Raw genomic sequence first — 26,026 nt, 5'->3', positions numbered from 1 at the left:
TTCCTTCCTTCCTTCCTTCCTTCCTTCCTTCCTTCCTTCCTTCCTTCCTTTCTCTTTTAAGTTTATTTATTTTGAGAGAGACAGACAGCATGAGTGGGAGAGGGGCAGAGAGAGGGAGAGAGAGAATCCCAAGCAGGCTCCATGCTGCCAGTGCAGAGCCTGATGTGGGGCTCAAACCCACAAAGCCGTGAGAGCGTGACCTGAGCCGAAACCAAGAGCCAGACACTTAACCAATTGAGCCACCCAGGTGCCCGTGGGCTTGTTCTTGCTGAGCCCAGAACCCCCTGTAGACACCTCTGCCCCCGGGATGTGGCCAAGGTCCATCTCTCCGGTCACCTACTGCCACCACGGTCCCCCCTCCCCTCCCAGCTGCGGCCATGTGGACTCTCAGGGCTCCGGAAGGACACTGTGGCCTGTGGGGCTTCTCCTCACCCCCTACCTTCCCTGATCAACTCATAGCCACTCTCCACACCTGGCACAGCCTCCCCGGGGCCTTCCCGACCCTCTCCACCCACACTGTTGGGTCACACCCCACTCTTGTCTGTCTTAGTGTTTCAGTCTTTTGACAGAAATGGAGTGTCTTCCCTAGGCCAGCACCCGAGTGCAGGACCAGGGTCCCCACAGCCCCTGCCTCCAGTGGGTTCCCAGCTTGGTGGGGAGACATACCCACTGTGACAAGTACCTCCGTTAGGTTGGGCACAAAACAGTGCAGGCACAGAGGAGGGGGTCAGCTGCATTTGGGGGCTTTATGGGGGCCCTTTCTCTTCTTCAACAAGACGTCGGAAAGCAGCCGGCCGGTGTTCGTGGCCCAGAGACCCTCGCGGCTTCCCTGCATGCTCCTCCGGGATTGCTGAGCTCCCGACTAGGTAGGGAAAAGAGATGCTGGGCCTTTTTTCTTGTGCTTCGTGTGTGACTTGGGAAGGAAAGCTGTCCCTAGGCTGCCCTCCGCTCCACCTCATCACTCAGACCAGGTCACGTGTCTGCCTTGGGCCAGGAGAAGGCTTGCCAGGTGTGGTTTAGATGGGACCAGCCGGGGTAGAAACCACTCTTGCTGACCCCAAGGGCTGCTGGGGAGGAGGGGCAAGGCCAGTGTCCCCTCACTGGTTGGCACTGGCTTGGGAAGGCCTGTTTGCTTGTCTTCCCTGCACCAGGCTCAAGGCTCCCAAAAGGCAGCGTCTGCAACTCCCCTACTTGACAGGTGTGCCTTCTACCTTTGTGGCCTGAGCGCAGGGCACAGCGGGGCCCCACTGGTGTCCCCTCTGTCCAGAAGTAAGCTCGGGGCCAGTCAGGTCCCCACTCCCACGTGCTGCCCGTTCATCAGAGCTCAAAAAGGCCCACAGGGCTTGCATGGCTCCTATAAACCGTGGCGCTGGCTGTGGAGACTGAGGGGGAAGGTGGGGTGGCCCGGGGCCCTGGCTGCAGTTGGAGCGGGGGGAGTGTAGGCTCAGTCCCCGTCTTTGCCCCCTTCTCTCCCCGGGGCTGTGGCCTGGCTGGTCTGGGTGGAAGGAAGAGGGCATGTGCACGGAGCCCCCCCCTTCTTCACACCCCTGACTGCCGTGTCCTGGGTCTCCTCCCAGCTGCCGAGAGCTCCTCACCAGCAACCTGCACCCCTGGGCTTCTCTCCTGCTAGAGGGCTTGTAAAGCAATTGCGTGTAATTCACATACCAGGAAATTCCCTTTGAAAGCATACAAATTCAGTGGTTTTAGGATATTCACAGTGTTGTGCAGCCATCACAGTTTTCTAATTCTAGAACATTCCCTGTCCCCAGGAAGCAACTGTGTCCCCATCAGTAGTCTTCCCCCAGCCCTCAGCACCCACGAACCCCCTTCCTGTCCGTGGATGAGCCTGTTCTGGACGTTTCACACACGTGGGCTCACCCCCCGCGTGGCCTCTCGTGTCTGGTTCCCTCCCTGAGCGTCGCGTGTTCGGGGTCCGTCCGCGGGGCGGCGGGTGTGGGTGCCTGGCTCCTGCTCGCGGCTGTGGTACTGCATTGTGTGGAGGGAGCTCACTGTGTGTGTCCCTTCATCTGTTGGACACTTGGATTGCTTCCAGTTTTGAGTCCAGAGTAATGCTGTTCTGTGGACTTGGACGTACAAGCGTTTGCGTGAATGTGTGTTTTCGCTTCTCTCGGCCGTATGTGAGGAGGGATACATGGGTCCCATCGTTGCTCGGCGTCGGATGTCTCGAGGAACCCCTGGACAGCTTTGCAGAGTGACCGCACTGGCGGTTGTGCGTTCCGGCCCAAGGGCACCGTTTTCTCCTCACCACTGCTTGTTGTTTTCCGTTTTTCAAGTAACTGCCGGCCTCGTAGGTGTGAGGGGCTATGTTGTGGTTTTGATTTGCGGCTCCCTGGTCGGTAGAGATGTTGAACAGCTCTCAGTGTGCTTGCTGGCCATCTGGATGTCTCTGGGGACGTTTCCCTTCCAGGAAGGGAGCAGGGGCTGGAGGCCCTAGAATCAGGGGCCTCAGAGTCGGATCAGATCTTAGCACCGCCACCCGGCAGTCGTGTCTTCAGGCCTCAGTCTCTCCGTTTGTTGACGGGGGCCGCGAGGGTTGCAGGGGAAGGTGTGCGCCAGGCCGCACGTGCCATCAGCAGGAATGTTTCCATTGACCGTCTGAGAACATCATTCTCGATCTGTGCTTCTGTCGTGGAGGCTGCTTTGCTGGGTCCAGTGCAAATAGGAAGTCGACTTCTTTCGGATAACGGAATGGATCAGAAGGAGGCACACGAGAGGGAAGCAGATAAGGGACCGGGAGAGAGAAACGGAGGCCTCGCGGAGGGCAAAGAAGGGCAGGGGCCGGTGGCGGGGAGCATGCCTCGTGGCTGTCCCTGCAGCCTCCTGCCCGCCCTTCTGCGTGGCTGTGAGATGAACTTCCTTGTTTTCTTTGTTTAAGGAGGAGCCCAGGAAGGTTTGCTTCACCTATGACCTGTTCCTGAACCTGGAGGGCAACCCGCCCGTGAACCACCTGCGCTGTGAGAAGCTCACCTTCAACAATCCCACCATCGAGTTCCGGTACAAGCTCCTGATGGCTGGCGGGGTGAGTGTGCCCCTGCGCAGATGGATGCTGGGGACGCGCTGGCTGCTCGGTCGTGGCTCCCACGTGGCTCCTGACGTTGAGCAGCTTGGTGCCGGGGGTACCTCGGGGTCTCCCGGGCACGTGTCTCCGGCCTTGGCCGGGTGCCCGAGACTCAGAGGTGCAGTTTGCATCGGTGGCACCCGGCAGCACCGTGGGACCCGGGTGCCCCGAGCCTGTGCTGGGGCGTTGTCGCTGTGAGTGACCGGTCGCTAGTTATCCCCATGGTTTCCTGGTTGACTGTGGTTAATTAGCATCTTCCTTCATGGGAAGGAGGGGTGGGAGGAGTGGGCGTGAGGCCAGTCTGTCAGCGTGGCGAGGCGTGGGAGCCAGCTGTTAACCGGATTGGCAAGGCTGTGCCGGGGCTGCGTCATCGGGGGGAACAGCAGTGGCTCTCCGTGGGGTTCCCTGATGATGCGCGTGGCCTGGCAGTTTTGTCCTAGTGAAGCCAGACAAGTGGCAGCTCTCCAAGCCTGGGCCTCTTAGTGAGTGTGCGGGTGGTGGCCGAGCGCCGGGAGCACAGTGCAGAGCCGGAGGAGGGGTGCCTGAGGTGGAGGAGGAGGGGTACGCGGCTGTAGGCTGGATTGTGTGTGCCGTGTGGCCGAAGGAGGGCCAGGCCAAGGACACGGGACATCCCAGAGCCACGTTTTAGTGACCCAGAATCACTGAGCATTTGCCTGGGTGCCAGCCGGGAGGGTTCGGCTCAGGAGGCCCACCTGCCCAGTGCACACAGGGAGTTTGGGCTGAGCTGCTGCTTTCGGCCTCTGAAGCAGTCCTTCATCATTTATTCAGTTGGGTCTTCTGTAAGCTTTATTTAAAAAAAAAAAAAAAGAAGGGAATCAGTTATTCATTGCAGAAAATTTGACTACGTTCTATCGCGTTCCTGCTAACAGATGAGTCTATGATTATAGTCTAGCATGTACTGGCTGATGGGAACAAACAGGCAGGCCTTGGAAGCAGTTTGCAGAGACATTTGTCCTGAACTTCGCCTGGGAGTTCTGGAAGGGGGAGGGGGTGCCTGGGTCGACAGTCTCCCCCAGCCCTGCTTGTCCACCTTCTTTCTGCTGCCAAACGTTTCCCTAAGCCCTTGACACCCAGGGGTCCCACAGACAGCATTTCTGTGGGAGACAGACACGCAGGTCACATCCCACGGGCCTCCCAGAGCTCCAGGACCAAGGGGCCGTCCCCCTCCGTCCCCTGCGTAAGGAGCTTTTCTTTGCTAAGAAGAGATGAAGGCTCAGTGTGCATCACCAAAACATATAAAACTGGAGGGCGGAGGCGGCGGCAGGGGGAGAGGTTGGGAGCGCAGGTCTGGCTGGCCGTTTGGGAAGAAGGGCCGGTCCTGGAGGGAGGAGGGAGAGCGAGGCCCGTGTGCCACAGCACGGTGGTTTCTGCCAGGGGCTCTTCCCCCTTGTGGGGGCTGCCCAGAGAGCCGGTGGGTTGGTCAGGAACCTTCTCACCCTTGGGGGGCTGTGGGCTTCTGGGGCTTGCCCTGGGCTGACGGCAAAGCAGTGATCTCTGGTCTTAGGAGCAGCCTGGGACTCTTGTGGGACAGTAGCTCCCACCACGTGACTTGGGGTCCTCGTGTGCTCTCCTGGAGTTGAGCGTCCCCAGTGGGGCCGGCATCTGCCATCTTGCGGCAGATGACCGCAGACCCGCCCAGTCGTGGGTCGATGAGACCGGCCTTCCGTGCTGCCCCTCCACTGCGGTCACCCGGAACTGATTACCCGCCTGAGCGCCAGGCCCCTCCTCGGCGGTGACCCGACGGCCAGAGGCCAGCCTTGAGGAGGCGGCCGCCCGTCCCCTCGGCACTGGGTCTCATCCGGTGCCCCGTCGGCAGTTGAGCTGCACAGAAAGGAGCTCCTTCTGCGGCCGAGGGTCTGTATTTCCACCGGGTGTGCTGGGTCCTCGTGAAGCACCGCGGCGGAGGAGGAAGCAGACCCGCTAGTTCGCTTCGCCTGTTTTCGAAGTGCTGTTACAGAGCAGAGGGATGGGAGCCGCGTCAGGCCAGGAGGTGAACGTGAAGGGAGAGAGGGACCTGAACACGAGACAGAGGGAGGAAGCGAGAGTGAAGGAGCCCAGACCCGCGTGTGCTCCTGGCTCAGGGCGTCAGTCGCCTTTCTCTCTCACACGTGTCCTCGCGAGCCCGAGACCGGGGCTACTCAGCTGGGCTCTGGGCACCGTGGGTCATAGTGTTGCGGTCGGACAGGCTCTGAGGAGGAACTCAGGCCTCGGGCTGGGCTGCCTCGGGGTTGGGGGGCTGTGGGAGGGGATCACCCCCGTGTTCTCTGACACCAGCCTCCTCAGAGGAGAGGTTTGGCTCATCAGGGAATCAATCCCAGGCGTTCAAGGTTATCCATGGTGCTCGTGATACTGAGCTGAATGCTTTCTCCCCCTTTGCTTCCTCTTATGATTATTTTTTTTAACGTGTGCTGCGTTCTTCTGTTCTGTCTCGTCGCTCTCTGGAAGGCTGCCTCTGAGTGTCTGGCTGCTAGCAGTGTTAAGTTGCAGTGTGTCAGTATTTGGACAACTTGCCCCGAAGCCTTCTCTCCTTCAGCAGGTGCGGCAGGAGCCCGGGATCCCGGGAGCACCTTCTGGCAGGACTCGAGGCCCTTCCTCCTCGCAGTTGGCTAACAGAGTGGGGCACTCGCTGCCCTCCCCCGCAGGCTCGTGCTGCGCCCACCCCCGTGCGGTTCTCTCCTGCCTCTGCCTCCCATGCTGCCAGTTCAGTCACCTTCTACCTGCTTGACCGTGGAGGAGGGCTCGTCTCCCCACCCCCCACCCCCCACCCTGGAAACGCGGGACCCTGTGAAGTCCCCCGTACACACGCCCATCAGAAGTTGCTCTCTCTGCCGCGCGGCTGCCCGGTGTGGGTATCTGGCTGGCCTCTCGCCTTTCCAAACCATGCTTCTGGTCCTTCTAAACCGCAGCGTGCCGGTCAGCTTGGGCCACGGTTGCCTTCTCGTGCTTCTCGGCACACTCCGCCGGTCTTCCTGGCCTCGCCCTCTGTCCACTGCGCTCGGGGCTCTCCTCCCAGAGGCCACGCGGCCACACCTGGGCCCAGCCATCCTGGGACCCCAGCTTCTCTTCACTCGCCACCTTGAGCCCGCTTTGCTCCGAGCACTCAGCACCCAGCCTCTCATGGAGGAAACGCCTTTGATTCTTTTGGACAAGTGACGCTCAATTCCCCCTTGCCCTTGTCCCAGAAGGCACCTCCCCCAGCCTCTGGCCGGACTCCTGCAGGCACACTTCCTCTTGCCTCCCTGCTCACTGATAACATCTGTCTCTTCTTTATCACTAGGTGATGGTAATGCCCGAAGGAGCAGAAACGGTGTCCAGGCCCAGCCCCGACTACCCCATGTTACCCACAATTCCACTCTCTGCCTTCTCTGACCCCAAGAAGACCAAACCGTCCCACGGCTCCAAGGTTAGTGAGGCGGAAGGCCCAGTCACATGGGAGCACTGGGGCCCAGTGGTGGGTCCTGGGCTCAGGGCGCCCCCTCTGCAGAGCTGGGCCTTCTGTTCCCAGACTTGCTCCCTTGGCATCTTCCTCTTAGAGCTCTTCGCTCCGCCTGGCGGCTCCCTGCCACTCAGGAGGGTCGGTCCCTGCTGGATTGCACGAGCAGCCAAGTAATTGTAGGCTCTTCACCCTCTTCCTTTCAAGGCCAGAGAGCCTGCCCCATCCTCACTGCTCCCACTGCATCAGTGGGCCTTAGGGCTCCCTCCTAAGACAGGACCCTGAGAGTCTCGCACGGTTGGGGCCCATGGACAGAGTATTTCTGCCACAGCCTTGACTGCCCAACTCCCAGGCCTCCTGAGCGTGGCCAGGACACCCCATCTGCCAGGGCTGGGTGCTCCCCCCAACCCCCGGCCTGGGCTGTTCCAGGCTTGGCTTCTTTCTTTGGGAACAGCTCTCAGCACAGAAGGCTTATTTGGGGGAAGCGCCCAGTGGGACGATGTGGTGAGAAGGCTCATTTTTCCCCGAGAAGGAATGTTTTTGTCCTCTTGTCTCAGTCCTGTTGGGCGGGTGGCACTCTGCCTTCCTGCGACCTCTCTCTGAACTGTTCAGGACTGGTCACTGGAGCTCTTCAGATGGTGTCCTGATGTCCATATAAACTCATGAGCGTGCGTCCTGTTCCCTTGCAGCCGCCCACACAGTCCCGTGTCCCGGAGGCCAAGCTCATCTGGCTCTCAGGGTGGCTGCTTATCCTCCCATCTCCGACCCCACAAGCTTATCTATTTCTCATCTTTGCGTGTTTCTTGCTTCATTCACCTGTTGGGTGTTGTGGACCTGGGGCACCCCAGGCAGGACAGGTTGAACTCTCAGGCCGCCTTCCAGCTTTACTCTTCAGCAACACTGGAGGAGAGCCACATCGCCCAGGCAGGGTCTTTCTGGCACTTTCCACAAGGTCAGTGGGTGTCTGATATCCCTGGATTTGTCTGACTTAAGCTCTCCAGACGTGTGTGGTCAGAGTCCAGGTATGGAGTGTGGCTCTGGGGATCTTCCCCATGCCGGCCTCCTGGGCCTGTCCTTCCCTGAACCACATGGAGGTTAAATGGAAGGAAGATGCTTGCTAGAGATCTTGGTGGTTTCTATCTCAGCCATCTACGGTTTTTCGGGACTTTCTGCAGAACAGAAAGAGTAGGAGTTGGTATCTCTTCTGTACGTGTCATCTGCAAGCCACCCAAAACGTCTCAAAGAAATGCCCCCCCCCCCCCCCCCGGGTGGTAAGGACACCCTGGTGGCCGGCAAGACTGCGTCTGTGTCTGCTCGCAGCATCTGTCTGTCGCCAGCGTCTTTGAGATTCCTGGGAGCGAGCCCCCGACCGGAAGAGTGTATCTGCCAGGTCCGGGAGGCTGGGGCAGGCAGGATTCCGTCCCCCTCCCTGCCCCAGGGTCTTTCTCCAGCCCCCCAGGCAGTGTGACTTAGGAGGCGCCTGCACGGGTTTCTCAGGCAGCAAACGGCAGGTTCTTCTCTGCTGACGGTCCTCAAAGAAACCCTTCCGCTTCTGAGCCGTCAGTCCCTCTCGGCTCTCCTTGGACAGCACCGCCTGTGCGCCAGCCACTTCCTCCAGCTGAGCACCTTCCTTTGGGCACCCAGATTGGTTCTCTGGCAGCCTAGAGCCAGAAGGTCTGATTGGCCAGGCCACCTGCGCCAGGCAGAGGGGCCAGGAGGGAAGGGCTATGTCCTTGCAGGGCCTTGACCATGGGAGCCCCGGGCCTGGGGGCCGGTGGCGAGTCTGGCTGCCACAGCCCTCGGTAGATCAGTCCCTGATGGCTCTGTCCCAGAGGGTGCAGTGGTGGTCGGGAACTGGAGGCTCCCACCCCGGTAATGGTTGGCCCCGTTGGCCCCTCTTCCTGAACTGTACTCTTGTGGCTCCAGGGGCACCCTGCTTCTCTGTCTGATGTCAGCCACTTGGCTTGGTTGACCTTTCTCTAAAACTTGGTTCTTGGGCACTTTTGGGTCATTAACGCTTTGAGAATACGACTGGGAGGAGTCCTTATCCCTGGGAATATCTACCTTAGGCTCACGTCAGCGTGTGATTTCAGAGGGCTCGCGGTCTGGGAGCCCCGGGCAGACCCTGGTGAGGAGCTGCAGCTCCGAAGGCCATTGCTGTTTGTGCAGGTCCTGGGCAGCCGTGGAGGCTTGCTTGGCCCTAGGACTCGGGGGGTAGGGGTCATGGTGGGAACTGCATTGGAGGCATTGGCCGGCGTGCCTCTTGGTGCTTGGACCCATTCCTGCGACCTAAGTGGGCACACAGACGCTGCGAGAAGAGGCCGGAATTACACGTGGAATTTGCTTCTGGCCTCCTTCCTCAGGAGACCAGCTTGCTGGGGAGTGGAGCCCCATTCTGCAAGCCAGTCCCCAGGGGGACTGCCCCCTTAGACCGTGTGCTGGGGACTCGTGGCGTGAGCATCCCTTCCCCTGGCCCCAGTGATAAAGAGCTGGGGCCAGGGCACCCAGCGATGTTTCTCCAGGGAGGCAGCGGTGAGCCTCGGCCACGTGGGGCTGTCCCCGAACCCTTGGCACTGACATGGGGTATGGATTTGCAAGAAGACGGCGACCGGAGTGGATCAGAGGTGTTCAGGGCTGCACTGTCTGTCCCTGGGTCCCTTTGCCGGGAAAGCTCCATGGTGGGCTGTGAGGGCAGCAGGGGCCCTGCTGCTGGGCCTTTTCTTGCTTTGCCTACCCTCCTCGACATGCTCCAGTCTGTCCCCTCGGCACTTGGGGTGAGCTGCCTCAGAGGAGCCCCTACCTTCGTGGTGCGGGTCACCCTCTGGTCTGGCTCTCTTGGCTTCCTGGTGAGCTTTGTCTCGAGAGCCTCTGGGCCCGGCTGTGTACCTGGCCTGCCGAGTGGGGCCAGAGCCCTTGGCAGCCAAGCACGGCAGGCACCTGTCCGGTTTACCTGGATATACGGGGTGACGACGGGGTGTCGATAGTAAAGGAGGTCCAAATGAGGCGTCAGATGGGGCTCCCACCTGCAGGGTGTGCCAGCCGCATAGGGGTGGGTGGCAGTGGCTGCAGCCCCCCTTGGTTGAGTGCTTGCTGCCTGCCAGGCCCTGCACCACTACCCAGTGAGGTAGGTGGTCCTGCCCTTGTTTGGAGATAGCACAGGCACGCAGGGGCCTTCCCAGCAGCCTGGGCGCAGGGCCCCTCTCTGCCTCTGTCTCCAGCAGGAGCTCCGTGACCTGCCTGGCCAGCACTAGCTTCTGGGCTCCACCCTCAACCCTCCGAATTCCCAAGGTGGAGACCCAAGAATCGTGTGTGTTTTAGAAATGCCGCCCAGGCGGCTTTGATCGCGAGAGGGCGAGGGATCTGAGGAGCTGTTTCTGCACAGCACCTGGGAGCCCAGCAGGTGCTCAGTAAATGCTGGCTGTGGGGACCAAAGAAGAGCTGTGCTGGGCGTGCCCTGGGACCAGGTGGGGGGGGGGCCCGCCTGCCGGTGCCCCTCAGCTCCCCCACCCCCTGCGCCGCACGCAGCCTCTGCTCCCCCGGGCCGGCGGGAAGCAGCGAGTTTGGAGCGGGAGTGGGTACGTGTGGCCTGCCTGTCTCGTGTCTGACTCACCGTGTGCTCTTCTTGAATCCCTCAGGGAATATGTCAGTTCAATTCAGAGGGGCATCTTAGCCTGCAGTCGCCCGGGACCTGCTGACACTTCCCAGTAGTTTAAAGGGACAGCTCCATTTAAAACTCTCACCTGCTGCCTTACTTTTTCGCTTTATGGAAGATTTTCTCTAGCTGAGTCTGAATCAGGTGGATTATACTTTGGAGGGGTCGGGGGAGGCGGAGCAGGGCGACCCCGAGATGCCGCTTGACTGTGTCTCTCCCCCTCCTGCCCCGGCATTTCAGGACGCCAGCAGGGACGGCAGCAAGGCCTGCAAGAGCCATAAGACGGCCAAGGAGCACCGGGAGCGGCCACGGAAGGACTCCGAGGGCAAGGCCCCCTCCAAGGAGCCGGAGCGCGAGCAGGCCAGGAGCACCAAGGACGCCACGCGGAAGCCAGGCGAAGGCCGGCCGCCCAAGGAAGAGAAGGCCCCGCCGGCCAAGGCCGCTTTCAAGGAACCCAAGATGGCCCTGAAGGAGACCAAACTGGAGAGCATGTCCCCCAAGGGCGGGCCCCCACCCCCACCCCCGCCCAAGTCTTCCAGCAAGCGGCCGGCTGCCGCCGACTCACCCAAGCCCAGCGCCAAAAAGCAGAAGAAGAGTAGCTCCAAGGGGTCCAGGGGCGCCCCCAGCACCTCGCCCCGCACCTCGTCTTCCTCCTTCTCGGACAAAAAGCCAGCCAAGGACAAGGGCAGCGGCAAAGGGGAGAAAGTCAAGGCCGAGAGTGAGCCCAGGGAGATCAAAAAACCCCCGGAGGTGGAGGAGTCCAACTCGGAGGATGAGGCGTCCTTCAAGACAGAGGTGAGGTGGTCCTTCCCCCACCGGCCCCCTTGCCTTGTCCTTTCTCTCCTGGCTCTGAGCTGTTCGGGGCCTTGTTGGCCCAAAGGTTAGACGAGGAGGCTGGGATCTGGGATCCCCCAGTTGCTCTTTGTAGCTTTGGGCAAACCTGCACACCTTGCTAAGCCTCAGTTTCTCCTTCTGTTGGGAAACTCTGGACACAGGGCTTAGGGGAAGACAGTTCTGGTAGAGCATGATGGTTTTGTCCTTGAGTTCACGGCCGTCTTCCTTGGGCAGCCCCCTGCACGGGCCAGGGTCCCGGTGGCTGATTGCGTGTCACCGTTGCCCCTTTCCTGGGCGCTGCTGGGTCAGTGCCATCGGGGACTCCCTCCCGGTGCCAGTGGGACGTCCCTGAGCGTCTTCGTCCCGCTCTTTGGCCATTGAGCCTCGGTGGGTTCCGAGGCCTCCCCATACTTCCCACCACCCCCTCCTGTGCACACAGTTTGGATGTTTTCTAAGCACTGGCTGGAGCCCCTCTCTGGGAGCTAGGTCCTGTCACCGTGGGAGGCTCGGGACTCCTGCCACGTCAGCGTTTCTAGGCGGTTCTTTTTTTTTTTTTTTTTTTTTAATTTTTTTTTTTTTTTTTTTTTTTTTTCAACGTTTATTTATTTTTGGGACAGAGAGAGACAGAGCATGAACGGGGGAGGGGCAGAGAGAGAGGGAGACACAGAATCGGAAACAGGCTCCAGGCTCTGAGCCATCAGCCCAGAGCCTGACGCGGGGCTCGAACTCACGGACCGCGAGATCGTGACCTGGCTGAAGTCGGACACTTAACCGACTGCACCACCCAGGCGCCCCTCTAGGCGGTTCTTAAGGTCACCATCAGAGATGGCTTGAGCCACAAAGCAGCCAGTAGGCAGACTGTTGCCTGCGGAGCCAGACCTCGCCGGGGTCTCGGGTGGCAGCCCCATCTCCGAGTGCTGTTTGGCTCAAGGGGTCAGAGAACAGGTGCTTGGATGGATGGCAGGGGTGGGGGGGCTGAGTATCACCAGCTCCAGCCCACAGTGCCCTTTTGTGTTTCTTTTTCTTTTTTCCTTTTCTTTTTTTTCCTTTTTTTTCTTTTCTTTTTTTTCTTTTCTTTTCTTTCTTTCTTTCTTTCTTTCTTTCTTCCTTTCTCTCTCTCTTTCTGTCTTTCTTTCCCTTCCTTCCTTCCTTCCTTCCTTCCTTCCTTCCTTCCTTCCTTCCTTCCTTCCTTATGAAATTTATTGTCAAATTGGTTTCCATACCATCCAGGGCTCATCCCAACAGGTGCCCTCCTTAATGCCCATCACCCCCCCCCCCCCCTCCACCCCCCCCCCTCAACCCTCAGTTTATTCTCAGTTTTCAAGAGTCTCTTATGCTTTGGCTCCCTCCCTCTCTAACCTTTTTGTTTTGTTTTGTTTTGTTTTGTTTTCCTTCCCCTCCCCCATGGTCTTCTGTTAAGTTTCTCAGGATCCACATAAGAGTGAAAACAATATGGTGTCTATCTTTCCCTGTATGACTTATTTCACTTAGCATAATACCCTCCAGTTCCATCCACATTGCTACAAAAGGCCAAATTTCATTCTTTCTCATTGCCAAGTAGTATTCTATTGTGTGTATAAACCACATCTTCTTTATCCATTCGTCAGTTGATGGACATTTAGGCTCTTTCCATAATTTGGCTATTGTTGAAAGTGCTGCTATAAACATTGGGGTACAAGTGCCCCTATGCATCAGCACTCCTGTGTCCCTTGGGTCAATTCCTAGCAGTGCTGTTGCTGGGTCATAGGGTAGATCTATTTTTAATTTTTTGAGGAACCTCCACACTGTCCCTTTTGTGTTTATGAATCCCCATTCGCTCTCGGGGGCAGAAGGCTTGCCTTCCAGTGTGGCTTCTCAGAGCTCCACAGGGACTTTGACAGTGGCTCCCAGAGACGAAGCCATGGGTGGATGGTGTCAGCAGCACCGATGTCTTGAGCGTGTGGCTTCCAGGGGCAGGCTGTGGAGGCGATGATTGAGCCTGTGGGTAACAGTGCATCCCACCAGCTTAGGGACACACACACACACACACACTCACAGGACTGGCAGTGCCGTGTGCCCAGCACTTGTCACACCCAGAAGGCACTGTCCCTCTTTTCTATCCCAGGCGCTTTTAAGTGAGGCCGTTCTGCGCCCGGGGCTGGCGGACCTGCGTTGGGAAGAGGCGGGGGCCTCCCCCGGCACCCCACCTGAGCTGCATGTTGTGTCCTGCCCCAGTGACCACACTACCATCCTGGTGTGGTCGTCGTGAGCACCTGGGGGCTTCTGCTCAGAGTGGGCTGGCTGGACGCCCAGAGTGGCCCTGGGCTCTGTATCCTGAGAGACTTCTGAATGACAAGGCTTAGCCACTTGAGGTCCACGTAGGCGTGAGACCCAGCCACCAACAGGATGCCAGATCGTGACTGGCTGCCATTTGACAACCCTGGGGTCTCAGTGAGGCACAGATGTCTGGTGGAGGAGGCGAGATAGCCTTCCAGACTCGGGCCTCCTGGGCCTCTCTTGACTGTCTCAGGCCATCGACCCTGGAGTCCACATGGGACGCCGCCACTGGAAAGCTCTGACCAGTGTGTGGACCCTGAGTCGCCTCTCCCCTTAGCCCTCAGAGGTAGCTGGGCAGCTCCTTGTCTGAGTCCCTGGGCCGAACTCCTCAGCTGCTCCAGTGGCTTTTCTGTGGTTTCTTTGGTCCATGGGGTTCCTGAGCCAGTGGCTCCCATCCAGTCACGGCCCAGGAGGCCCTCTGTCCTCCCTCTGGACACTCCGTGTGCCTGAGCACCAGGACACTTTGCAGCGCTCACAGTGACCTCCTGTGCACTTCTGACCCACACCTGCTCTGGGCTGTCTTAGCTGAAATCATTTCTGGGCTCCCTTTCCCTGCCCTCTGGGCTAGCGTGGGAGGAAGAGGGACAGGTCCTTCTGAGAAGCACGTCCGACTGCTCGGCAGGGACACCACCAGTGCTCGCCTGTTCTGACACAGGGTCCGGGCTGGCCTCTTGGGGGCTCCCTGTGTCCAGAGTCGGCCGACCCGTCTCCCCACTGGGCGCTGCCGCCACCCCTGGTCTAGCACGTGGCCCGCCCCACAGCCCCTGCTGCTCTCACATCCCTGGCCCAGTCCTGCCCGAGGCCTGTGCCCCAGAGGTCCGTTGGCACAGTTGACATTGACCTTCATGTGCTAGCATCCAGCACACACACACCTGTACACACTGAGCAGAGGCCGGCACACTCGCTCTTTCACAGATCGGGAAACTGAGGCTTAAAACTGGGGATGCTGGTGAGAAAGCTAGGGTCAGAATGCAGCACCCCTGGGCCAGAATAAGAACTCGGGGTCTACATGCCGGAGGCGCCTTGCGGCTCCAGGCCCAGCTGGGCCCCTTGCTGGGGGTCGTGGGGTCATGCTGGTCTGGATGGCCCCTCTTCAGTGGTCAGTGCTTGATGGCAGTCCAGGCCGGGTTTCCCCGGGGAGGGCTTCCCAGAGAACATCGTTGGCCAGTGTGAAGGTGGGTGAGTAGGGGACATCAGTAGGGGTGCGTCGGGAAGGTGGGAGTGGGTTCTGGAAGACTGTGGTAAACCCTGGAGGACTCACTCCTTTAACTCATCAGGTGCAAAGTATTCTGTCCCCGGGGCAGCCTGGATCACTCATGGGTCTGCAGAGGAGGAGACTTGTGCCTTCCTAGGGCCCCTTGCATGGGCTGGGGCCCGCCCCTGGTTCACAGACCATCTAGAGGGTCTGTCCTCTGCCCCAACAGGTCAGGGGCTCTTCTGGGCTCTTCAGTCCCGAGACACCTGCGCAGACGCCGCTGGGTGCCTCTGCCCGTCTCCCGGCCCCCTCCCTCCTCTTGACAAGGGGAGGTGCTTGATCCCAGGTGCTGAAGCTGTCCTTTCCTTCAGAGGATCCTGAGGCCAGAGGGCTGGATAGCCCATCCCGAGGACAGCCTTGCTGGTCTCAGGCAGCAGCCCCCCATGCATTGGGGGCACTCTGGGCCAAGGCAGACCTTCTGAGCTCTGGACTATGCTCTTATGCCCTTTGGGGCCTGTGCCCCCTGGCCCACGCTTACCATGCTGCCCCTTTGGAGTAGCTTGTTGGCAGAAAGCAAGGGCCTGGGAACAGACGCTGCCCCTGTTCTGGCTCAGCACTCTGTGTGGCGCTGCCGGAGGCCCCTGCCACGAGCATGCATGCGTCTGAAGCAAATGGTCCCTATCCAGGTCCCTGTCCACCAAGAGAGGCGCAACCCCCAGGCATCTTAACCACCCCCCCACCTCCCATCCTCTCTACCATCTAGTGTCCTCTTTTGGCTTTTACTGCCCCCTGGTGGCTGAGTTTGGGGTGGCTGGCTGCAAAAAGGAAAGAGGAAGGGGTGTGACTGGCCGGCTCTGCGCGTGACAGGCCACCGTGTCCTCGCCTGCTGGTCATGTGCACACATGCTCGTCATGACCTCAGGTGCCCGGTGGATGACAGCACGTGGCAGGAAGATGCCTTCTGATCGTGCGTCAGCCTTGGGATGGGCTGTGAAGAACGGGCAGGATGAGAAGGGGGTCTCTGCACCCACCTTTCTTGTCCAGACCCTTCAGCTGTGCCCTGTGGCGGCACCACCACTGCCCACACCAGCTGGGGCATGCTGTCACCAGAGGAGGGCCCACAAACAGAGGAGCGCCCCCTGCCCCGCATCAACGGCTTGTCTAGTTCCTTGTCCCCCTGCGCAGGCAGGTGTGATCTGGAGCTTCTCCTGGAACTGCTAGAAAGTTCAAGTCCCTCGGTGGGAAAAGAAAAGTCCTGCGTTGCATTTTGAATGCTAACCGGTGTCCTGGGGCTGAGGGGGAGCCGGGAGCTGGGCCGTCCGTGGAGCCCAGCTCCTGTGTGCCTTAGGCAGGGGGTGTTGGGGTCTGGTGCCTCGGCGAGCTTTGGAGTGGGGGTCTGGGCCGAGACTCGGTGAAGGCCAGAGGCATTCATCGCCCGCTCGTTCCCCTCGGACTGAAAGAGTCTCCTTGTCTCTCCTCCCACTGTCCCGCCCGTCCCTGTTGTCGTGGGTGAAGTCTGCCCAGTCGAGCCCATCCAACTCCAGCTCCAGCTCCGACTCCAGCTCCGACTCGGATTTCGAGCCGTCTCAGAACCACAGTCAAGGTGCGTGGTGCACAAGGAAGGGAGTTTTCTTGTGCAAAGGCAGCCGCCGCCCACCTGGAGCCAGTGGGGCGCTGGGTTTGGGACTGAATCCGAGGGGTTTGCGACACTTTCCTCCATGTGACCGACTCACATGGGGGCTCATCCCCGCCTGAGCATCGGCACACCCGTGTCTCAACGCTGCTACCCCTGCCATAAAAGTTCACTGACAGCTTCCTGGGAGCGGGGGTGGTGGGAAAGGGTGGGGGAGCCCCACACCTGGGCTGCCTTGCCCTGGACTGTTCCAGGACTGGGCCCCGGAGAACCGCAGACCTGGGTTTTTGGAAGCTCAGGGGATCCGTATGAAAGAACAAATCAGAAGCCGGTCCCCTGACCACCAGCCAGGTGTGAGAGGTGCTGCCCTTTCTGGTGGTCTTTCCTCTTTGGGGTCAGTCTCCGGGGCCCTCGGGTCTGCCCAGCTGTGTGACAAAGGCTTCAAGCCTTGCTGATGAGGTGCTGCTGCTGGTGGGCCTCTGGAGGAGGGTCCCTTTCCCTCCCTCCCTCCCTCCCTCCCTCCCTCCCTTCCTTCCTTCCTTCCTTCCTTCCAGCAGCCCATCCCAGATAGACCACTGTTTCCTCTGCCCCCCCATCCACATCCTCCCCCTCCCCCATCCCTGTCATCACCACACCCTGCCCTAGTCTTCACCCCCATCCTCCCACTCCCCATCCCTATCCTCACCTCACCCCTGCTCCAGTGTTCACCACCATCCCGACCCCTACACCCATCCTCACCCCACCCCGCCCCAACCCTCACCCCCATCCTCACCCCTCCCCCATCCCTATCCTCACCCCACCCCTGCCCCAGTCTTCACCCCCATCCTCACCCTACCCCCGCTCCCATTCTCTCCCCCACCCCAGCAAAGCTCTTCGTGGATGGGGTAGGATAGGTTCTGCTCTTGCTGCGTAATTTGGCTGATACTCAGGCTCAGACCCCAGCAGTCTGCATTTCTGTCTTCCCTCATGCCTTCGGGGAGGCCTGGTGGAAGAGGGCATAAGGCCCACTTGGCTGCCCCAGAGCAGGGAGGGCCTTCCTTGGGTGCAGGGTGGGTCTCGGGGCCCCAGCCCACACACAGGGTGCTGAGGTGAGGGCAGCAAGGGGCCCATCCTCAAACTGGAACCATTACTTCTGGTGAACTGGGCCAAGATTTTCCTGCCCCCACAGCCTAGAATCCTTTTTTTCAAGGGGTGGGGAGAGCTGGGGAGTGGATCGTGGAGGGGGGGGGGGCGGGGTAGGGTATGGCCTGCCTGGAATTCAGACTTGCAGTCGCTGAGGGGAATGGGGGATGGGATGCTCAAAGCCCACACTCGCTCCAAGGGTTCTTATCTATGGGGAAGGGAGGGGGAACCTGCCCGAGCGGGATCATGTGACCAAGGTAATTGAGGGCTTTGTGTCCCTCTGTTGCCTTGGTAACAGGAATATAAACCAAGATGCCGTCTGTAGGGGACTGGAACCGTGGGCCTCTGGAGAGAGGAGCGGACGGTTGGCCCAGAGCAGCGGAGGGGGTTGCTGAGGGGCTGGGCAGGCCGGCGTAGGGGCGCAGGCTGCCCGGGAGGGTTCTGTGCCCCCGGCTCTGGCTGCCTTGCCCTCCCAGGCCGGGGCTGGCTTGCCGTGACTCCAGGCAGAGGCTGTGCTCCCCACACCCGGAGCAGAGGAGGGCTGCCCCTCAGCCTGGGCGATGGAGGGGCCCTGCAGTCCCGCTGCAGGCCAGGGGCCAGAGGCCTGCAAGCAGGGCCAGGGGCCAGAAGCCTGCGAGCAGGGCCAGGAAGGTAGGGGGTGGGGAGCCAGGGGGTCCCTCAGGAAGGGGGTGGCCACGGGGGTAGCTCTTGGAGGCGGGTGGCAGACCTCAGGTGGCCAGAGGGACCTCCGAGGCAGGTTTGTGTGGGTGTGTTTGGGGGTCACGGTTTCGAGAAGGGCCGCGTGGTCCCGGGCGTGCAGGGGAACCTGTGGAGTGCAGGCAGAGCCCTGATCCTGCTTCTGTCCCCTTGCCTGCCTCCCCTGCTGCCCTCCCCAGGCCCCCTGCGCTCCATGGTGGAGGACCTGCAGTCGGAGGAATCCGACGAAGACGACTCTTCGTCGGGCGAGGAGGCCTCTGGGAAGACCAATGCTGGGAGGGACTCCAGGTGCCTGGGCCCTCGGGGAGCGAGCAGGGCGGGTGAGGGGGCGAGGAGGTGGGGCCGGGCTGAGCGTGTCCCCGGAGCACCCCACCCGAGGCACCCCTGGGGGCTGCGTGCTCTCTCAGTTCCACCAAGCTGCGGCTCCTGAGGTGCCTGCTGGGCAGGGAGGGCAGGGAGGGAGGTCCGGTCACCAGCCGAGAGGGGAGTGAGGCAGCGCACAGCAGCCTGACGGCCGGTTCAGGGTGTAGGGGGAGGCTCGTTCCTCTGCTTTCGGGCCAGGGGGCCGCTTCCCCCTCACCCTTCTGCCCCTGCGTGGCCCGGGGTGAGGGCGGCCCGGAAACCGTCCTGGGACTGGCACACACCCCAGCGTGGGGAGCTGCTGTGGCTGCCTGCTGGCTTAGGGAGGGTGACATCTGTCCTTTCCTCAGAGCGGGGTGAGCTGAGGCTCCTCCTTTGGGCGCCCCCGGACCCTTGGAGCGGGCCCACCTCAGGGATGGCCGTGTGTTCTTAGCCTGCAGCCCAGAGCAAATGCCGGCCTCGGCGCCAGGCCTGCAGAACGGGCAGACCCGGGAGCCAGCGGCCCTGTCTCGATATAGGCCCTCCTGCCTGGGAGGCCAAGACCTCGCGACCTCAGTGGCTCATCTTTCAGATGGGCTGGGCATTGGGTCTGCACCCAGCGGGCTCAGGGACGCCCAACGGGTGCTTGCCGTGGCGCTGTTAGTCATGCCGGTTAAGCCCGCCGCCCAGAGTTGCGTCTGAGAGAGTCCTTAAACGGGCTCTTGGCGTTTGCCGGCACCCTCCAGGTAAGGGAAACTGGGGCGCGGGCCGGGGGGATGACGGGAATGACCACCCGGTGTGCTGGCAGTGCGCGGCACTGGGAGCGGGATGCTGAGAGCTCTAACACGTGTCAGTCCGGTCCTGAGGGGCTCCTGGCACAGCACGGGGACCGGATGTGCAGAAGGGCCTTCAGTGTCCCTTTCAGGGGCTTCCTGGGGCTCCAGGGAAGGGGTCACGCTGGCGCTGTGGCTGCTTGGGGTGAGCTGACAGAGCCCCACCTTATTCCCTCTGCTTTCTCGGGAGGTGCTGCCTGGCGGGCCCGCAGGCGTGGGGGACACTGTAGTGCCACCCGGGCAACGAGGAGACCTCCCGCCGGCCTGTTCCCACCCCCCGCCCACGGCAGACCTGCAGCTGCGGGAGTCTGGGAGAGAGCAGGCCCTGGGCCCCCCCGAGAACAGCAGGGCCCTGGGGGCTGGTGCTTCTTGTGGGAGAAGCCCCTCTGAGGACAGGACAGCCGTGGCCTCGGAGGAGTGAGGCCAGAGCCCCCAGGGCCAAGGTTCTGGGCACCGTGCACCTGGGTACTTCGTGCGCTGCGTTCTGTGGGGAGGCCTGTTTCAGGCAGAAGGAGAGAGCAGCAGGTGGATGTGCCGTGTGGTAGATGTTGGCAGGCCTGGGGGACTCCTCCTGACTATGGCAAGGCCGGGGTGTCCCCAGGGACTGGGGGTCCCGGACGGAGACTCTTCCCACGGATGAGTTCCCTCCACACCTGCTCACTATGCCTCGAGAGACTCTGGAGAGGGCTAAAGGCGACGGACGGGCCGACATATTTTGTGTGATGAGACGTAGTGAGAGAGACGGGGCTATAGGTTCATGCGTGCTGGGGATCGTGACCCCGAGCCGCCACACCCTTCCCCTGAGACAGCCTGAATGCTTATTCCCGGGCACAGGGTGCCTGACGTCCCTGCCAGAAGCCTGCCGTCCAGAGGGGGTCAGCTCAGGTGGGAGCCGAGATTTCACCCTGGGCAGATTGCCGCAGGTGGCTCTGCCTGCAGGGTCACCAGCCGCAGAGCTGAGCTCAGGAGTGAGACCGGCAGACCGACACTGGGCTGTGTGCTGGCCCTGGAGCCCCACGTAGCCCCTCAGAGTGCCAGCGTGCTGCTCTGGGGCTCTGTGCCGAGTGAGGCCGGTCTCCTCTGGGGTCTAGCGGAGCGCCGAACCAAGAACGAAGGGCAGAATCCGGGAGCGCAGGTCCCCAGAGCAGCAGGTGGTGAGGGCCTGACAGGGTGCTGTGTCCTGTGTTCAGGTTGAGCTTCAGTGACAGTGAAAGTGACAACAGTGCCGACTCCTGCCTGCCCAGCCGGGAGCCCCCTCCCTCCAAGAAGCCGCCCCCACCCAACAGCAAGGTAAGCTGGGGGATGCCCAGGTGGCCCCCACTCAGAGGAAGAGGAGGAGGAGGAGGTGGTCTGTTGGGCGAGCAGGTCTCTGCTTCAGCCCTCATGTCCTGGAGGCAGGGCTGCGGGATGTGGACTGTAGTCTCCAAGGAATGGAGACTGAGGGTGGGGGCAGAGGGAGGCTTGGTTCCCCCCAGACCCCAGAGATCTATCTGTTGCCCATGGTTGGCTGCCTTTAGAGTCAAGGGTCAGAAGGAGGAGGATAGGAGCCAGCCCCAGGGCTCCAGGCAGGCTCTGGAGGCGGGTGGGAGAGCCTCCAGCGGGCTGGGGGAGGAGGTGAGTGAGGGCAAGAGCTCAGAGCAGATCTGGGTTTGCCCTGCAGGCGTCAGGCCGGAGGAGCCCAGAGTCCTGCAGCAAGCCTGAGAAGATCCTCAAGAGGGGCACCTACGACAAGGTGGACAACTGGGGGCCGGCGGGTGGTGGGAGGGAAGTTCTGGGCCCCCGGAGTTGGACAGACTCCTCTGGCCTGTGCCCTGTCCCAGCCTCACCCAGGGGTGCCTGAGGCCTTCCTCTTTCCCCGCACCCTGGGCCCAGATGGGTGGGACTGTGGGCAGGGTGGGGCTGCGGCCACCCGCTGAGCGCCCCTCCGTCACCCCCAGGCCTACACGGATGAGCTGGTGGAGCTGCACCGGAGGCTGATGGCCCTGAGGGAGCGCAACGTGCTGCAACAGGTGCGGGGACCCCCCCCACCCCCCCCACCCCCCACGGTTCTCTCAGATGCGGCTGGGGCAGGGGGTGCCCTGGAGGCGTGCATGCTGCGGGACATTCCCAGGGAGCCCTTCTCCTCCTCCTCTCCCTCAGAGCCTGACAGGGGGCGGGCTGAGGGGTGAGGGCCACCCCAGACCAGCCTCCTGCTCTCTTAAGCCACCTGCCCTGCCCCATCTTCCAGATCGTAAACCTGATTGAGGAGACCGGCCACTTCAACGTCACCAACACCACCTTTGACTTTGATCTCTTCTCCCTGGACGAGACTACCGTGCGTAAGCTGCAGAGCTACCTGGAGGCCGTGGCCACATGACCCTGGGCCGGGTGCCGGGCCCTCTTCACCGGGGGCCCCGGGAGGCCACGCCCAGGCCCCGCCTTCCTTCTTCTCTCTCGACTCACCCACCCGCAGCACTGCCTTAGTGACCGCCCTGTCCTCGGCCCGCACGGCCAGCTGCACTTTCCTCGTCGGCTCCCGGCCCCCCCTCCCCACCACCGGATCGGGAGCCCTGAGGCTGAGGGGGGGCAGGCCGGCGCCGCTGCTCCCCAACACTCAGGGGCCGTCACCTGGGCCCCCCTCAGAAAGCAGCTTGTGTTGAAGGCAGCACCAGGCCTCACTTCAGCAGGGGAGGAAACGTGGCCCGCGGTGGGGGCCCCGCTCCGCCGCAGGACACATGGCATGGTTTCACTGCCCTGGCCTCTCTGAGCAGCCGGGGCACTGCCTCCAGCCTCCCCCAACGGTTCCCACACACCCACCGTGCCCAGGGCCGCGCCAGGCCGGGTGCAGTCCCCCGCGGGCTCTCACTGTGCTGGGACTCTGTCTGTACAGTTCTCTCTCTAGCGTATGTGTGTGCACTGTAGGTACCAGAGCGGTTTCCGGGTGTGCGTTTCCGTGGCAGCAGTGCACGTGGGGGGTGGGGGGTGAGTAAGGCGGGACTTTTAGGTTAAGACGTTCCCACTGGTCTTGTCGCGGGGCCGGAGGCCCAGCTGGAGCATCGCCGGCGCCTCTAAGAGGCGAGGGGAGGACTCGCCCTTCGCGGCTCCAAGGATGTCTCGTCCTCCCGTGGCCCGGAGGACCCAGCTGAGGGCCGGCGAACACTACGACGGGGCAGCGGGTCCTCGGCACCCAGGGGCCTCCGCGCACTTGGCGCCTGGTCAGACCGGCGGCCGCCTCCAGGAGCAGACCTCCTGGCCTCCACCAGCCATGGGCCATGTCGTGTGTTGCCCCCCACGGCTCGTCTTCTTCCTCCTTCCATGGGTCCTCTTCCTCCTCTCTGTCGTTGGAGTCTTCGAACTTTGAAAAAATGAGCTTTTGCCAAATAAGACGAGATAGTTTGTGGAGTTTTTTGAGGAGCGTCAGGACTTAGAGCCAGCCCCTCGAGCCAGGGCCCAGCCGGCAGCAGGCCCTCCCGGGCACCCCTCTCTTGGTTCGGGCCTGGCCGTCCCACCCCTTCAAGTCAACGCCAGTCCAGAAACCTGACTCCTCGCATGCCTGAGACTCTCCGAGGGCCAAGCTGGCTCCCCACCCTCTCAGCCAGAATGCCCTCATGGGGTCAGCCCACCCTGGGTGGGGCTCCTGGGGGCCGGGGTCCTGTTTGCTCAGCCTCTAATCCCCCAGTGCCCCCGCCCTGACTTGTGTGGGGGGAAAGGACCAGGGCCCCGAGGTGGGCTCACCCTCCGTCCCCAGCCCACCCTCAGAGGGCCTCTCCTCCCCTCCTGTCGGGAGCTCCGATGCGGGGAGTGCCAAGCTCCCCTTCCCTGTGGTTCCCGACTAGCCTGTCCCCGATTCCGTCTGTCAGGCAGACCCTAAACACTCCCTGGGGAGACCTGCCTCCAAGGTTTCCCCAAATTTCAGCCTCCCTGGTGAAATCCCCAGAACTTGCCGGGAAGGCCCGAGAACTTTCAGAGGAAACCGCCACGACTGCTCGTCATCTGCTCTGATTCTCTCCTGACCCCACTGCCTTGAGGTATTAGGAAGAGGGCGGGCCTGTGTGGCAGGCTCCGTGCCGTCACCGTCCCCTTCCCCAGGCAGGCCAACAATACTCCAAAGTGGGGCACCTCTCTTCTCTGGAAACTCTAAGACAGTGGACAGAAGGAACTAGCCTGACGTGGGCTACGTGAAAGGCAGCAGCTGCCCGGCCCTCTGCACAGAGGCTGCTGGGGGCCATGGCCGGGAGCCTGAGCCCCAGGGCGCCAGCCCTTCCCCTTCCGGAGCATCTCCTGGGAAGGGCCACAGGCCCTCCCGGGCTCCACACCGGACTCGGGCAGCGTTCTTGTCTGGGGCCGGGCTGTCCCCAGGAAGCAGCTGGAGGAAGGCCAGGCTTCGGCCTGCCCTCGGTAGCAGCAGCGTCTGGCCCCTCCTGCTGTTTCTGGGGCCTTCAGAAGCACCAACCCATTTCTCAGTTACCTCCTCTGGCCAGAAGGCCCCAGTGCTGTCCCCCAGAGCTGCTCTGGGTCCAGTGCTGGCCCCACGATCACCTGATGGACGTGCCAGGCAACCAGGGCCTTGACCGCAGCCTTCCCGGCCGCCCCCCTCCCCGGCCCACCCCCAGCTGCCCGGCAGCTGGGCCCACGAGGGCTCTGGGGACGCTTCCATAGGAAGGGGCCGGCACTTTGTGATTGCCGCGTGTTTAGTGTTAAGTCCCCTGCCCCCAGTGCAGATCCCTGTGTTTTGCTCTCTCCTGAACAAAATGTAAACCGACACCTGAAAGCAAAAGGTATCGAATACCTTTCTTGCCCATAAGGGTTTTTACAAAGAATGTGTCTCACTAGGAACTAGGACACTCATCGGCCTGAGACCAACTCCTGGATAAAAGGAATAAAGGAGAATCGTGTTTGTAATAAGTCACAGGATTGTTTCTGTCCTGAATTTTAAACTTTTTGTTAAATTGTGAAATTATGGAGGAGTTTTATAGAAAAAAAAAGTGAAATAAAGTCAGATGGGAAAGGAGACTTACGCGCAGAGCCTTATGCGTCCGCTTCATTCCCCCTGGTACAACCGGGAAGAGGACAGAGGGCTGGCATCCAGCCTGGGCAGCAGGAGTGGGGATGGGGTCGGGGGGGGGGGGGCGGTGAGCAAGGTTAGCATCCTGGAGGAACAGTCAGAACTACTGGAAATCCAAGAGGGGGATGACGGTGGAAAATGTGGCCTCGGGTCCGGCTTTTGATGTGTGTTCTTTTCCTTGGGGGAAGGGGCAGGGTTGGGGTTGAAAGACAAGCCTGACTTCACAGGATGGGAGGGTGGGTGGACAGCTAGGTGATAGAAGGTGAGATAGGTAGAAAAATGTGGGTAAAGACCACCTCTGCTGAGAGCTGGGGTGCCCGTCTGCGGGTTTGCCCGCGGTGGGCTCTGCCTGGGACCCCATGTGGCAGAGCTGAGTGAGCCCCGAGGAGACGGAGCTCTTGCGGGGCCCCCACGTAAGCGGCCCGGCCACTGCGAAAGTTCCACCCCGCTCTCGGCAGGTGCAAGGGAGACGGCTGGCCATACCGGAACCTCAGGAGCCTTTCTTCTTGGCAGTAGCCAAAATTTCTATTTCCAGCATCAGGGCAATGGCCTCCCCTGCCCTATCTTTCCTATCGGAGAAAGATTCTGCGAGTCTTCTGGGACAGTTTCTGATGAGAGCTCCCGAAGCAGGATCTGGAGTGGCTCCCACGGCTCCCAGCCCCCACGACGCAGTGAAGGACGACTTGGGGGTAAGAATGCAGCAGGGCTCGCCACAGGCCAGGCGCCGTGCTAAGAAGGACTCGCGGACTCGTCGCAAGCACGGGGTGGTGTGGGTGCTGCTGACAGAGTCCCCACGGGCAGGTGAGGCAGCCCTGGAGAGTCCGCCTCCCTGTGGGATGGCACGTAGGCGCATTTCTGAGACTCAAGCCCAGGCACGTGCTCCTGCAAGTGCGGACGTGCGTCTACGCCTTGTAGCGTCCTCCTCCTTCCCGTGGGTCCATCTGGGATCACGGTCCGTAAGCCTGAGGAATTAGCAGCAGCAGTGAATTCTCTCGGCTTCTGCTCGTGCAAAAAAGACCTCTCCGTTTCATCCTTAGTTCCTAAAGGTGTTTCCACTAAGTGCAGTTGAGGGTGGGCAGGGGTGTGGCTGTCTGCCTCCTGCCTTTTCTGTTGAGAAGCCAGCACTTTGGTCTCTTGCCTCTTTGAGTCTGGTCTCTGGTACCTTTCAAGTTTTCTTTTTGTCTTTTAGTGAAAACAGTTTCCATACATTTGGGGGATCTTTTTTCAAGTTCATTTTGAGAGAGAGCGGGGGAGGGGCAGAGAGAGAGAGAGAGAGAGGGAGTCCCAAGCAGGTTCTGCACTGTCACCACAGAGCCCGATCTGGGGCTCCAACTCACAAACCCCGAGATCGTGACCTGAGCTGAAATCCAGAGCCAGACGCTCAACCGACTGAGCCACCCAGGCGCCCCGTGATGTGTTTCTTTCATCAATCAGTATGACACCTTTGTCCCTTTTAAAAGCTCTTGCCTTGGATATTTTCAAATCCTACATTTTAAGTTTGTATTTTAGTGATGCAAACTCAAGACCAGTCCGAAGGCTCCAAGGGCACTGCACAGTGAGCAGTGACCCTCATTCCTGGCTTTTCCGTGTCCACTTTCTTACGTGTCCCTGGAGAGCCATCGTCCGCTCACGACCAAGACAGAACTCCTACACCCGCACGCTTTTCCCCCAGGGTATCTGAGCATTCCTTCATTTGGCCGGCCTTCCCCGGTCCCCTGCCGTGACTGCGCATAGCCACCCCCCCCCTCCCCGTGCACGGGTGCCACCGGTCTCCAGCCTCCCGGGGCACCCGCCTCGCCCACCCCCCCC

The 26,026-nt window shown here is 61.1% G+C and overlaps 1 protein-coding gene across 1 annotated transcript in view; it reads left to right on the top strand.

The window, feature by feature from the left end:
* Nucleotides 1-24,165, top strand: part of MLLT1 (MLLT1 super elongation complex subunit) — a gene marked incomplete at its 5' end in the record, with an annotated part of 59,224 nt that extends 35,059 nt beyond the window's left edge. The window contains 9 exons of the mRNA XM_040461751.1: nucleotides 2,897-3,040; nucleotides 6,378-6,503; nucleotides 10,426-10,980; nucleotides 16,045-16,132; nucleotides 18,181-18,289; nucleotides 20,364-20,463; nucleotides 20,834-20,905; nucleotides 21,111-21,182; nucleotides 21,401-24,165. Coding sequence (XP_040317685.1) covers nucleotides 2,897-3,040; nucleotides 6,378-6,503; nucleotides 10,426-10,980; nucleotides 16,045-16,132; nucleotides 18,181-18,289; nucleotides 20,364-20,463; nucleotides 20,834-20,905; nucleotides 21,111-21,182; nucleotides 21,401-21,529 — 1,395 coding nt within the window. The remainder of the gene's footprint in view (nucleotides 1-2,896; nucleotides 3,041-6,377; nucleotides 6,504-10,425; nucleotides 10,981-16,044; nucleotides 16,133-18,180; nucleotides 18,290-20,363; nucleotides 20,464-20,833; nucleotides 20,906-21,110; nucleotides 21,183-21,400) is intronic.
* Between the last annotated feature and the right edge of the window lie 1,861 nt (nucleotides 24,166-26,026).

Source organism: Herpailurus yagouaroundi, unplaced genomic scaffold (genome assembly GCF_014898765.1).
Source record: "Herpailurus yagouaroundi ecotype Mexico unplaced genomic scaffold, PumYag 295, whole genome shotgun sequence".
Classification (NCBI taxonomy): domain Eukaryota; kingdom Metazoa; phylum Chordata; class Mammalia; order Carnivora; family Felidae; genus Herpailurus; species Herpailurus yagouaroundi.
Note: the sequence above shows the minus strand (reverse complement) of the source record. Positions and strands in the feature narration are given on the sequence as shown.